Source organism: Leucopleurus acutus (assembly GCF_964270905.1).
Source record: "Leucopleurus acutus genome assembly, chromosome: 21".
Taxonomy (NCBI): Eukaryota; Metazoa; Chordata; class Mammalia; order Artiodactyla; family Delphinidae; genus Leucopleurus; species Leucopleurus acutus.
Window position 1 is genome coordinate 10,722,736 of NC_139163.1, and position 13,868 is coordinate 10,736,603.

The following is a 13,868-nucleotide window of genomic DNA, read 5'->3' on the forward strand; positions in this document are numbered from 1 at the left end:
GGGGAAACGCGCTTGAATAAAATTCCTAACCTTGCTATTAATCACCACGTCTTTTGAGTTTCAAGTGGGTCATGGCTCACATAAATGTTACCTTGCTGGGTGGGGAGACCGTTATTGTTTTACACAAAAAGATTGCAATAAAAGTTAATATATTAAAAATGTTACCCCATGTCAGTGCAAAAGGAGCTGCCTTGTGCTTTAAGTGCTATTCCACTCTATGGCTATAACCTGATTTATTTAATCAGTCTTCAACGGAGCGATAATTTGGTTATTACTAGTTTTCTGACATTGTCAGTGACGCCGCTATAAATACATGTCTGCACGTGCATGTACTTTGGTGACTATACTCCCAGCCCACGTGGTGGCTGAGGCAAAGGTATCCCATTTTACAATGTGGGTAGGTATTGTCGAATTGGATAGATACATAGTATGGGTGAAATTCCTTCATTCGTATAGTTTTAGAGAGGTATTTGTAATGGAAAGAGCATTAGCTTTTCATCATAAAAATGTTCCAAGTATTTGCCTTACTTTTTCCAGTCTTGGGATTCTGGTCTAAAGAAGTTACCTCGAATTCTAACAAATTATAAGGTGACACGTGGGAAAAATAGGAGGCTAGGAAAGTAGGATAATAGTAACATATGGTAAGTTTTCATTTCTCGTGACACAGAATAGCTGTGCAGCTCTGAAAATGATGGTTTAAGGATGACACCACGAAAGATGCTTACGATACAATGTCCACTAAGGAATGTAGACTAGCAGGTGGCGTGAGCGGTCAGATCACAGGACGTGTGTGCACACGTACAACATACACATCTTCACAGATACATAAACATGCCATAAAGTGACGAAAAAATACGACCAAGGTATCACAAAATGCTTTTTTCTTCCTTTCTCTAGTGTGTACGTTTTCTCTTATAATTCTCTTATTTTTACAGTGAATGAGGAAAAGCAGCTTTGGAGGCAGTCAAATCCCGCCACTTGCCGGCCGTGTGGTACTTGGGTAAATCTCTTAAATTCAGTGGAGTCTTTTCTTCCTACTCTCAAAAGCGAGGGAAGCGCCGGGCACCTGGTCTGATCGACGTAAGACTCTTTGGGTGGAGCCAGATTCAGCTCAGTTTCTCCACAGCACATGTAACGCTCTGCCCTCTCACGCCCGCTTTTAGGATCATCAGCTATATTAACAATAAGGTACTAAATTCAAGGAGTTTATATTGAATGACTTTTAGATTTTACAGTGTTTGTTATATGAAGCCTTTGTAAGAAAAACATGAGGATACAGCTCTACTTTTCAGAAGGTAAAGGTGAAGGGGGATATGATTCAGTGGTACAAGGTCAGGATGAGCTAAATATTTATCATTTCAGAAATCCTGGGACAGCTTTATGTAGACGGGGAAAAAAAGTAAATTTGGGACAAAGAAAAGGAATTACTGTTTTGCACGGTGGAAAGGAAATCAAAGGGGTCTTTTCCCGAGAGAAAATTCTGCCTAGGAGGGCAAAAGGATTGTAAAGGTTTGGAGAAATATATGCGTACGTTCATTGTTTTTACAAGATCCACGGTGTTCCAGGCATTGAGAAGAAAGATGAAATCAGCAAAATCCCTGTATTTTAAGCGACCTCTCTGTGAAGCAAACGCTGTACTGGAGGTGCTCACTGATGAAAGGGGAAAGGACCACCCCATCGCTGCAGTGAGTGGTGGGCGCCGGGATCTGGAAGCCCCCGCCTCACTCTCCCCGGGCCTCAGTGGAGGGACGCATGCCGAGCCTCGGGCCAGGAGGAGCAGTGGGAAGGGCGGTCCCGCACAGACCAGTTAGGGAACAAGGAGTTTGGTGTGGCCGGTGTGTGTGTGAGTGCACACGTGTGTGCGTGTATATGCCTGTACGCACGTGTGCACGTGCATGTGTGCAGCACACGTGCGCACACGTGAGCGCACATGTGGGACTGTGCATGTGTGTGCGTGGCCCGCGTTTTCGGGAGGTGAAGGCTGATTGCCCGTAGTTGGAAGCACCAGAGAGGAGCAAGCCGTTACCAGGAGATTTGCTGGAGCTCCAATCTCAAGTTTTTGCTCTAAACTGAGCTCATTTTAGGCTCTGCCTTCAAAACTTCACACGTAGCAAAGCGGGTACATTGCTTCCCATACAAAGTCCCTGCAGTTCCCTCAGGGACTTATTACAAGTCCAACAGTTAAATATGATTTGCCAGCCCTGCTCTGTGAGATGCTCGCAGCCCCAGCAGAAGCAGTTAGGAAGGTGGGGTGGGGAGGGAAGGCTTGCTGGAAACATGAAATGGCTGGGGCTCCGAGGGCGTCCTGGGTCAGGGTAAATCAGTATCACCACAGAGAGGACGTTTAAACCCAGTAACCAGCTGGTGACACCGCAGAGTGGGAATCGCTCCCATTTTAGAGATGGGGTGACTGAGGCAGACGGGATTGAATGATCCCTGACATTAAACCACATCACAGGGTATGGGAACAGTAAACGTGTTCTACAGAGTTTCACACGCACACGCACACGCACACACACACACACACACACAAGTAGAAACTGCAATAACAGACAAACCACAGATAAAAACAAAAGTGAGCACAAAGAAAATAGCTAAATGTCACCACCATCGTGAAGAAAAGTGAGGTAGGGCCAGGTGTGGGCTCCAGGTGAGAAGACAGGTGTGCTGGCCGGCATATGTCACCAGGAGGGACCCAGGTGTAGCGCACACCTGCAGGGCCTGGGGCAGGATGTCACGGGAGGAGCCCTGAGCTGAGCCCCTGAGGACCCTACACATCAGTGCTCATCCTGGGCCCGGGCTCCAGAGAAGGTGCAGGCAGGAGGGCACACTCTGCTCGGTGGGAAGGACAGTGTCTGTACAATGAAAAGACTCTGCACTGTCTAAGTTTCCCCAACAGCTGTGGTTCTGGGAACCCGTCAGGTCCTGGTTCTGGCAGGCCAGGCGGGAACCCGTCCCCCCAGCGCTGGACGGGCTCGCAGAACACCAGCCACCCTGCCCCGCAAGCTGAGGACAGCGTGATGGGGCCGGGGGTGTTGCCGCCCTCCACGAGGGGTCATGGGGTGAGAACCACAGCAGGCTCCCGGGGGGGTGTCACCGCAGGACCCTCATTTCTTCCCCTTCCGTGTGCGGCAGGAGACTGCAGGCTGGGATCCCATCCTCCCCCTGTGGCTGTCGACCTGTAGGCAAGTCACTCACCCCCAGCCTCGGGCTCCCCGTCCCTGACGGGGGTGTGGCTCCAGCTGGCCCGTGGGGCTACCGTGAGGATGAGGGCAGCCCGGGGCGGGGCTGGGACGCAGACTCAGCAGATCCACACGTGGCCCCAAGCCAGCCCCCTTCTTCGCCCTCAGCGTCACCTCTACTTTGTGCCCTGCCCACCCTGACGCCCTCGAGCATTCTTCTAGAGCTTTCTAGGCATCTAGGGGTGGTCCTTCCATCGGCTCGGTCTTCACTTCATCCCTCTTCCCCCCTGTGCCCTCGAGCTGGCGCCCCACACCCATCTGTCTCCCAACTATCCTGACACTCGAGTTTCTTGGACGACATCTTCTTTGGCTTCCAGCTCACTTCCCTTGGCCACCGCGAGGTGACAAGCTCGCATCGTGCTGTGACATGCCACCAGGAGGAAAGCGGAACCCCTGCATTCGCACGCTCGCCCACACTCGCCCACCGACACTGACCGAGAGCTCGCTATGTGCCAGGCGCTGTGCTAGGCGCTGGGTACCAAGAGGCGGCAGGTGCGCCCGGCCGGCATGCGATGCGCAGCTGGGGGCGGGTCCGGCGAGGCTGGTAGGGAGGGTGGCCTGGGCAGAGCGGGGGACCTTCTGGGGAGAGGCACGGCGGCCGGAAGCAGAATGGGGCGCGGGGGGGTGGCTCCTGGGGTGACTTGCAGGCAGGAAGTGGTGGCCGGATAAACTCGCTTTACGGGTGTCTGGAATTACCTGAAATTATCTGAATTACCTGGAAATTCCCGCTATTTTCGGATAAGTCAGCAACTCCTCGTGTTTGGAAGTCGACCCTCCAGCCTTGTTTGTGGCTGGGTGGGCCGTGCCCCTGTGGGAGGGGGCGGGTGGGCAGACCGGGGGGCACACGCGCCCAGGAAGGTGGCCTCGGCCTCCTGAGCTTGGGGGCCTCACAAGTCTCGTCTGGAGACGTGAGTCTAATGGCAGAGCGAGCCCCGAGTGAACGCCAGCTGCCCCCGTACCAGTGCCCCCCGCCTGCCCGTTTGAGCCCCAGTTTCGTCCTCATCAGAGTGGGGCTGATTCTGTGTCATCAGGGGATGCAAGGGTTCCCTGCAGTAATCCGGGAGCACCTAGCATAGAGCCTGGCATATAGAATCAGGACAGAGAGAGGTGACATGAGCAGTTGTATGGATAATCAAGGGAGAGGAAGGAAATTCATGCGCACTTGGCTTTGGAGTTGTTTCGGTACTTACATCTGACCTTGGGTATGGCTGGTGCTCTGGGAGTTCAGAGTCCTAAACAAAACAACGAAGCCACAGTGTGGACACCGGGTTCAGAGGACCCAGACCAGCGGGCAGTCTCCCCAGCCTGCGGCCCCCGGCCCCCGACGCCCAGGACACGGCTCCCCTCTCACACCTGCTGAGCTTGCAGGCCCTCCTCCCTGGCACCAGGGGAGCCCTCGGCTGGACTCGGGCTGGTGGAGGCGCCCGTGCTCGCCGGGGACGCCACGGGGAACCTGCCTGGCTGGCCGACACCACCTCTTGCAGGGAGTCACGGCAGAAATCCTGGGAAACGTGGTCCGCGCGAGGCCTGTCCTGGGCCGTCCCCGGGTTGGGGCAGGAGCCGGGTGGTGCTCTTCCTAGCCAGGCGCCTTCCCCGCCCCTGCGCCCGAGTGGACGCGGTGGTGGGAGCTGGCGTAGGGGCGGCCTCTGCGGCCTGAGCGGAGGTGGCTCGGCCCTCAGTGCTCAGAACGCAGTGAACCAGAGCTAACCCACCAGCGTCCTGGGGTCGGCGCGGGGACTTTCGGGCTCACCTCGAGTGGCTGTGAGCCCCTTTTTCGTACAAGCAGCCCTTCCCTGTCATTCACCTTTGGTCCCAATGCCCTTCCTCCCCTCTCTACTGTTCGGCCACAAGACTAAAAATCAGGTTTCAACCACAAAACCTCCTTCTTAAGTGTCAGAATAACCTATTTCCATACGCTCCAAGCAGCTGGCAGCCCCTGGAAATGCCTGGGGGGGCCCTCCGGGTGGCGGGTGGGCCTGGCCGGGGCATCCCGCCCGCTGCACCCACAGGCCGGCCTCCCCTGAAGGCCGGGCCCAGGCTCTGAATCCTCTGCCCCGCGGGGTCCCTGCGAGGGCCCGGGCCAAGGCCAGCAGTGCTTGGTCTGTGTCACCGTGGGGGGCACGCGGGAGGTACCTGGACCCCGATGGAGGAGCGCCGGCTCTGGAGGAAGCTCTCGGCCTTGGACACGAGGGTGGCCTTGTCACCGGTCCGCACCGAGCCACCCTGGCCCTCGGCGGCATGGCGCTGGGCCGCGGCCGTCTCCAGGGCCAGGCTCATGGCCTTGTTGCTGTCCAGACTGTCCGTGGAGTTGTAGAGGCCGCGGCCGTCCTGGGGCCACGGGGCCATCCTCTGGGCGCGGCTGTCCTGGTAGGCGTCCTGCGTGGACTCGGTGCTGCTCTGCGCCGTCACCGAGATCAGAGGCTTGGAGGTGGCGCGGGGGGGTACGGGCGGTGGTGTCTTTTTGTAGTTGGTGTAGGACACGGCTGGAAGAGAGACAGAGGCCCGTCAGCGGGCCCGGGTCCCCGCCGCCCGCAGGGAATCTGGTCCACGACCGAGCCCTCCCTTGGCCACTGGGCAGGTCTCTCCCCGACGTCTAGCCTAGCAAAATGAGGCAGAGTGTGGGGAAAACCCTTTATGCTCAGAGAGAGTCGACAGGGATGTGTGTGTAACAGCGAAAAACTATAAAAACACCCCCAAATCCAGCAGAATAAGTAACGTCTGACTCAGCAGGGCAGAAGGAAGCCACACCATCGTCTACACGCCGGTCATGGTAGCAGGTGAGATGCTTATAACTCCAAGTTAAAAAAGCGGGGCCTACTCGACTCTATCCAGCCTAAGATGGAATATATTGTAAAGAAAACCTGTGAATGAAGAAAGATGAGAAGTACATTTTAACCACGGGCATCATTCAGTGACGGTGTGGCTGACAGTTCTCTGTATATCCTACCAACGCTTCTGATGAATAGGTATTCTTTTAATCATGGAGAAAAACACACAGTATCAGAAAGCTCTTTGCTCCCCATAAGTACACGCTCCCTGGGTACAAACCATAGGAGGCGACTGAGAAGGGACCCGGGTCTCCACGTCTGCCCGGTTCATAACCACCACTTCGCCTCCTCTGAGCCCTGCACACACTGGAGTTCTACACATGACGCTGACAGTAAAACCCCCAAAGAAAATAAGTGCAATTCGACATGAAATGATATTAACTGCCTCTTAGAAGGCACCCAAAATTCATCAGATATATTTGCTGGGCTCTGGGTGTTACCAATTTTCACAGCAGGAATATATCACATCTGCTCTGAAGGAATGGGTTTTCCATAGGTGCTGGTCGTGTTTCTTTACCTGGAAGGAAGGATTGGCAGAAGTGTTTCCGAGAGGGACCCGGGCACCCTCATCACCACGCAAAGCACGCGCACCCACGCAGGGTGCAGGCGTCGGGGGCTGTTGGCCTGGGGACCAGACGTGCCCAGGAGGACGGCCTGGGAGGGCCAAGCCTCGTCCGTGAGGACAGACGGAGCAGCTGTTTCCTTTCAGGGCCTCCAGACACTGTGCCCGGGGATCACCATCCTGCTGCTGTGTGGAAATGCACCATTTCCTCTCCTGTTTGTGGGGACTTCAACCAACATTCCTAACCTTTACCCTCTGCGCCAGTGATTTTTAAATCTGCGTGAATGGATTTTCGCAAGAAATAAAGCCTCAAATGTCATCCCAGGTGAACATAGGCAAATAAAACAAAATGAGTTTGTCATGTCAGGATGATCTCAAGACATAACAACTTCGCATGAAAATTTATGAAATGCACACATTTTCGAAAGGATGAATGGGAAAGAGGCGCTGAAGGGTAGGAAACACAGGGGGGCACACGATTATTAGAAAAACGGGCTTTGAATATGGTTTACACCCGAGAAACCTCTAAAAGCATTCTCTTTAAAGACACTCACCAAGCTCTAGAGGAAAACTGTGGAAAGCTGACTTTATTCAGGGCTTTACTGTGGGAGATTCCGGTGTTTAAGGAAAGGCTCCCAACCTCCAGCACTTACCACTAGCTGCTGTTCTAAATAAGCCCGAGTCCGGGGGCTGTGTCGCCAGCCGAAGGAAGTGGCCCTCCCGGACGTGGGGCTGCGAGCGGCTCTTCCTGTTTCCCCCGGAACGTCATCCACACCCCAGGGTCCTTGTGCCTCAAGTCCGCTTCTTAAGGGCACCTTCAACATCCTCAGCAGGCCTCTCCACCTGTGCTGTCCTAGTGGCTAAAACACTTTGGTTTAAGGAGACCTCTGTCCATCCGGGTTCAGTCAATCACAAGGCATCCACCACCGACCCTGCGGTCCCTCCTGCCCTGGTCCCGCCCTCTGTCCTGTCGACGCAGCCTTTTAACCTCCCTCGCACACCTACCGTCGCGGCCCTGCCAGGCCCCCCTCAGAGCACACCCAGGACTGAACGGGCTTGCTGAAAGCCCAGCATCGCTCCCATGGGGCCCAGGTCACTAGGACACAAGGTCCTAGGAGTCAGGGAGCCCGGCCCCATCACCAGGCTAAGGAACTGCTCCAAGAGAGGAAAACTGCAAAGCAAAGAACACCTGCCTCTTCAAGAACGTTAACTGGTGAATGTTTTATAAAAACGTGCTGTCACAGACATAGAGAATGGACTTGAGACGCGGGGAGGGGGAAGGGTAAGCTGAGACGACGTGAGAGAGTGGCATGGACATATATACACTACCAAATGTAAAGTAGCTAGCTAGTGGGAAGCAGGCACATAGCACAGGGAGATCAGCTCGGTGCTCTGTGACCACCTAGAGGGGTGGGATAGGGAGGGTGGGAGGGAGACGCCAGAGGGAGGAGATATGGAGACATATGTATACGTATAGCTGATTCACTTTGTTGTACAGCAGAAACTAACACACCATTGCAAAGAAATTCTACTCCAATAAAGATGGTAAAAAAAAAACCCCAAACACGCCGTCAACCTGTGGATGCACTGACTCCGGATGCTTGGAGTTTGCAGCTTCTTCCCCGTGGGCACGAAAGTCACCGGCTGGAGAGCGCGTGGAGAACAGGGAACCCGCCTGCACTGTTGGTGGGAATGTCAACTGGTGCAGCCACTATGGAGAACAGTGCGGAGGTTCCTTAAAAACTAAAAATAGAGCTACCATATGATCCTGCAATCCCACTGCTGGACATCTACCCAGAAAAGACAAAAGCTCTAATTTGAAAAGATACACGCATCCCTATGTTCGGAGTAGCACTATTTGTAAGAGCCAGGACATGGAAACAACCTAAATGTCCATCGACAGAGGAATGGGTAAAGATGTGGTACATACATACAATGGAATATTACTCAGCCATAAAAAACAATGAAATCTTGCCACCTAGAGATTATCATGCTAAATGAAGTAAGCCAGACAGAGAAAGACAAACATCATATGGTATCACTTATACATGGAATCTAAAATATGATACCATGAACTTATTTACAAAACAAAAACAGAGTCAGACACAGAAAACAAACTCATGGTTAACAAAGGGGAAGGGATAGAGTAGGAGTTTGGGATTAGCAGACACACTACTCTATATAAACTAGATAAACAACAGGTCCTCCTGCATAGCACAGGGAACTATATTCAATATCTTGTAATAAACTATAATGGAAAAGAATATGAAAACGAATATATATATGTATATATTATCTGAATCACTCTGCTGTACACATGAAACTAACACAACATTGTAAATTAACTATACTTCCATAAAAAATAAATAAATTTTTAAAAAAGAAAGGGAAATCTCCCATATTTCCATTCTGGTTCTTTTAGAGCTACAGTACATCTTCCTTGCTTCAGACATAAAGTGATGTAAGCGTGCGTGTGATCTGGGAGAAGCTGCCTTCTCTCAGCCTCAGTTTGCTCATCTGTAAAAGGGAAGCAGCCACAACGTCACTTATCTGCTGTCGCGAGGATGATGGGGAACAAAGCTCACGTAGGGGCGGCGGAGCGCGCTCTCGGGGAGGGCGGCCCTGACAGCGGAGGTCGCTTACAGCTGCTCATGGCTCCTCCCCCAATGGACAGAAAGACAAACACCAACAGCAACCAGCACCCGGCGCCACCTCATTTCTTCGGAGGCTGTTACCGGGTCACCGTAGGGGTGTTTATGAGACACAGTCTCGGGGAAGAACAATCAGTGTGCACCCCGCCAGGAGCACACCCAGGGGCACGGCTACAACTGGGAGAGCGTCTCTGTGGCCATCTGAGCTCTCCATCCTTTAGCTTCATGGAAGCTGCAGAACAACCTTGCCGGTCGATAGCACTTGTTCTTCCATTTCCCAGATGAGAAAACGGAGGTTCCAGTATCTTTGAACATTTTCCTGAGGGCAGCCAGAGAGTCAGCGGCAGGACGGGACCCAACGCCCCCGCAGCTGCCGACTAGAGAGACTCCTTCCTCCTTTCCTTGACCTCGACCCGGCTCAGCCTGCTCTAATCCCTGGGGTATTCTGGATGGGACCCCTGCATCGAATCCCCCGCCATCCTCTGAGGCAGTTGTCCCCAGGCAGGCAGTGTAGACTCGGGTCCCGGCAGCCTTGCCGGCTGGTTTGCACCACTGGCTGTGGAGTTCCAGGGCTGCCACGCTTCCACGAGCTGTTCCAGGGGACGACCACGTGACGTCCCCCCAGAACGTGGGGTTCCCCTGAAGACATGTGGGCCGACGTTTAGCTAAGTGGCCCAGGGAACGTTCTGGCTGAACACGTGAGGATTTCCCACCCTCTGGGATCCAATCACCATCTTCTCGATGGGGGAAGTATGTGCAAGGGTGGGACAGTTTTAAGCCCCTGAATGTCTTTATCACTTGTCACTTGATTCCCCTTGAAATGGCTCCAGTGAAAATCCAACACATACATTTATAATGAAATAAGTAGGCGCTACCTAATGTTTTGAGAGTAAATTTACACAAGTTAAAGAAACACATTCAGAAAACACACATAAAGATTTCCAGGCACTCAGATATCAGATCCATTAGTACACATTAGTACAGAAGTCCAAACGGGATTTGTAGTTTCAGACGTAAGACAGGCGTTTAACACACAGTTTGAACGTCCCTTTTGCCGCCCTCTCAGGCCCTATTGCACACGATGTGATCCCTCGTGTGACTTTGAATGAGGCTGTTTACTGCTGACAATGCAACACTTTTATATTCTTGGTCAACTGTATGCTTTTGAATTGGATAATTTAAAAATTAAGTGTCAGTTGTCAGCCTTGGGTAAATAAAAATTAATGTATACGAACTACTTTAGATTAGTAAAATAACACTGTGACAGAATTTTTGAAAAATAAAGTATATCAATGTACTCATTCATTAGTCCATTCTTTTGACAAATACCTGTCGGTACCTATAATCTCATGCAGTAGAACTGTATATTCTTAAACGCCTCCTTAGAATTAGAATTAGAAGCTGGGAAATATAGTAAAGAAAGGACTAAAAATGCTCATTTGAGCATGTTAATTTGCTGCCATGGATTAAAATAAACCATGATAGGTAACGTTTTACACATTCAAGAAAAATATTCGATTATTCAGTTGAACAGTTTAGGTAATAATGAGTGAGCTCATTGTTAGTTACAGGCTGTACCATCTATCATTTTCTACATGTAGGTCAGACAAACATCATATACGAATGAAAATTTTAATTTTAACTTAGCAGTGTAATTCTGTCAAAGTGTATACAGCTTCAAAAAGCAGATGACTCAACAGAGAGATTTCGAAACATCCCAAGATTTGTTTCAATGAAAGTGATCAAAGATAAATTTTAAAGTAAAAAATGAAATGATTACTTAACATCTTTAGGTGTCTGACGGCCTGACTACTCTATTTTTATTTTTTAATTGAGTCCAGGCAGGAACATTCTTTTGGGTTTAAAAGCCTGTCATCGATTTCTTTCACCATGTGTCTAATGCTGTGAAAATTCCTGGGGATTTTCAAGCGGCTTCCTGATTCTAGGGAGAGAGATTAAAAGGCACTTGTGTTTTAATCCATTTCCTGAGTTAGTCTGGACTCTGCTTATGTCTTGGGGATCAGATGAGTTGGTGAGACTCACCCTGAAAATAATGGGGGTGACAGAAAGCAGCGGCTCTGTGACGTGCCTTCTCTTCTGAGTCTATTGATACCAATGTGAGACTTTGCGCCACCAAGAAAAGGTTAATTACACTATTTAAGATGGAAGGAGCCATGCATATAATACATTTTAGGGAGATTTCTATGAAAATTGTACTAAACCAATAGTAGTGATACTTAAGGGACATGTTTCTCTTCCCTGTTAGAGCGGAATGAGAACCACGGCAGAGGCAGGTGAAAACTGTACTTTCCCAGATATATGCGGTATATATATGCGGGATTGAGTTAATCTCATTGGGACCCTTTCTGAAGAAATGGCTCAAAGCCCTGGTCAGAAGGGTGTGAGCTGGGCAGATGGGGAGAGGCTGCAGCTGCTGGCCCTGCTGGCCAGGTGAACTGTGCCCAAAACCTCGCAGATGATTTATCCTGATTGCGTGAGAAGGGCCGCATTCCAGACGGCTTTGTCCAATAGCATAGCCCGGAGCCAAGTTTAAATGACCTAAACTTCTGAAATATCTAAACATCTCAGCTCCACTTAAACATCAGTTCCTCCGCATCTGAGCTGCATTTCAACTGCTCAATAGTCACGAACAGCCAGTGGGGACAGTACTGGACAGAGGCCAGAGAACATTCTCATTGCTGGACGGTGCTGGTCTAGAGGTTTTCTCCAGGCAAAGTTGAATCAGTATGAGCAGCCCCCATCTGTTCAACAGATGACATAAAGCAGAGGACATCGGTCATAAGGACTTCCCTTTAGGTCTTCAAAGTGTTGGGTTAGCAAATCTACTGAAGGAGAATTTGGAGAAACACATCTTATTGGAGGTAAACTAACTTGAATGGGATGAAATACACTGCTGCTCAGTCTATACTTCCACATGGCTCTGAGTAATCTCAAATGTGAATACATCGTTACTTTAAATGCATGCCTACTTATCCCTCCACACCTGGAATTCTGGACATATTTCTGAATTCAGTCCTTACAAGTCATTTGCAAGCCAAAAAGGAAATTTAAAAATTAGCATTCTGTCATATAAATACGTAATCAAGATAAAATATTTTTCGAAAGTCAGGCATCGCCGTTCTATTTGAATGTAACAGCGACACTTAAATTCACTGCACTCTTAATTAGAACTTCAAAGATAACAGCATAAAAGGAATTACAGTCATCAAGCCCATGAATGTCTAATGAGAGTTTGGATATTGGAGAAACCAAACCAAAGGCAAAGATTCGACATAAAAGATTAAAGCTATTTTGACACTTTAATTAATGTCAGTCTCAAAACATAAGTGTAAATCAAACAGGACACAGAAGTCTTATCCCACGAGCGTGCACATAGTGGTTTCCCTAAAGTTACAAAAACTTGCCTGGGTCCCCCAAGTTCTGGGGCAACATTGATGGGCTGGTGGCACAGACACCTACCTCGGATGTGTTAATTAGGAAGAAATTATAGTCTAACCAGCATCTAACATCTTGCAGACAGTAAAATGAAGTGATGACAGCTGTTTCACGGTTTGAGACACTTCCTGTTTTCATTTTAAATATTTAAAACTCACTTTGCACAAGAAGAACTTGGATTTTCTGAAAAAAAAACTGAGAAGGAGCCAACTTTTATGGATGTGAAGAATCAGATAAGTTTCTAAGTACAGAATTCTGAGTGTTCAAGGGCCCAGGCAGTAAACAAAACGATAACACAACAGGGAATTGATTATAATGATGGTAAGCGCTGAGCTTACAGAGATCAGATAACAAGACAAAACGATGAAAACGTACAGGCAGCAGAGGGTGTCTCTCCCCCGCCCCACCCAAATCAAGTGTCCAGTGTGACACAACTGTGTTCTGCATCTTTTGACAATGGGAGGCTTTAAACTTAGATGAAAAAATTTTTTGAAAAGAATGATTTATTTCAGTGGAAAAGCTGACAGACCCATCGCAGGGACACAACTGGGTGACTTGGGTCAATCCGTTCGTGGAGAATTTGCAGATCAAGTAGTGGAAGGCGCTGTCCTGTCCTCACAAGCAACATGTGGGCTGCTCTTTGTTTCACTTGGGACGTTTAATCGTGAATAAAGTCTACATTAAAGTTGTGCCAGAATTGTATTTTTACCACCAAGATGTGGGAGGGGGTAATTCTTGGGTGGGGTTTTGTTTGATGGTGAAATCATCAATTTTCATGTCTGCTCATGGCAAATAAGGAGTACGTAGCTGTGACCCACTGGAGTTAAAGTATCCAGAGTTACTACACTACTGTCTCTTGACTCAAGGAAAGAAAACGACCTTCCAACGAAAAAATAAATAAAATGATAAAGCTGATGTTACTTGCAAGGGTAAAATCAACCCATAACTTCTGAGCTACTGACACCTACTGATGCTCAGCGTCTAACGAATACATCCTGAATATTGTCTACTTCTCCTGGAAAGTTCCATAAGAAGGTTGGAAGACCCCCCAAACCTCTAATACGGACAACACAGTCACAATCGCAAGGTGACTGCAGTAGAAACAGATACACAGTCATCGATCCTGACG

The 13,868-nt window shown here is 49.7% G+C and overlaps 1 protein-coding gene across 1 annotated transcript in view; it reads right to left on the reverse strand.

The window, feature by feature from the left end:
* The window catches only part of DLGAP2 (DLG associated protein 2), a gene marked incomplete at its 3' end in the record, with an annotated part of 716,077 nt that overhangs the window by 21,890 nt on the left and 680,319 nt on the right, over nucleotides 1-13,868 (reverse strand). Inside the window, exons 10-11 of the mRNA XM_082863905.1 lie at nucleotides 5,376-5,725; nucleotides 4,433-4,474 (exon numbers count right to left, since the gene is read on the reverse strand). Of these exons, the coding sequence (XP_082720031.1) occupies nucleotides 4,433-4,474; nucleotides 5,376-5,725 (392 nt within the window). The remainder of the gene's footprint in view (nucleotides 1-4,432; nucleotides 4,475-5,375; nucleotides 5,726-13,868) is intronic.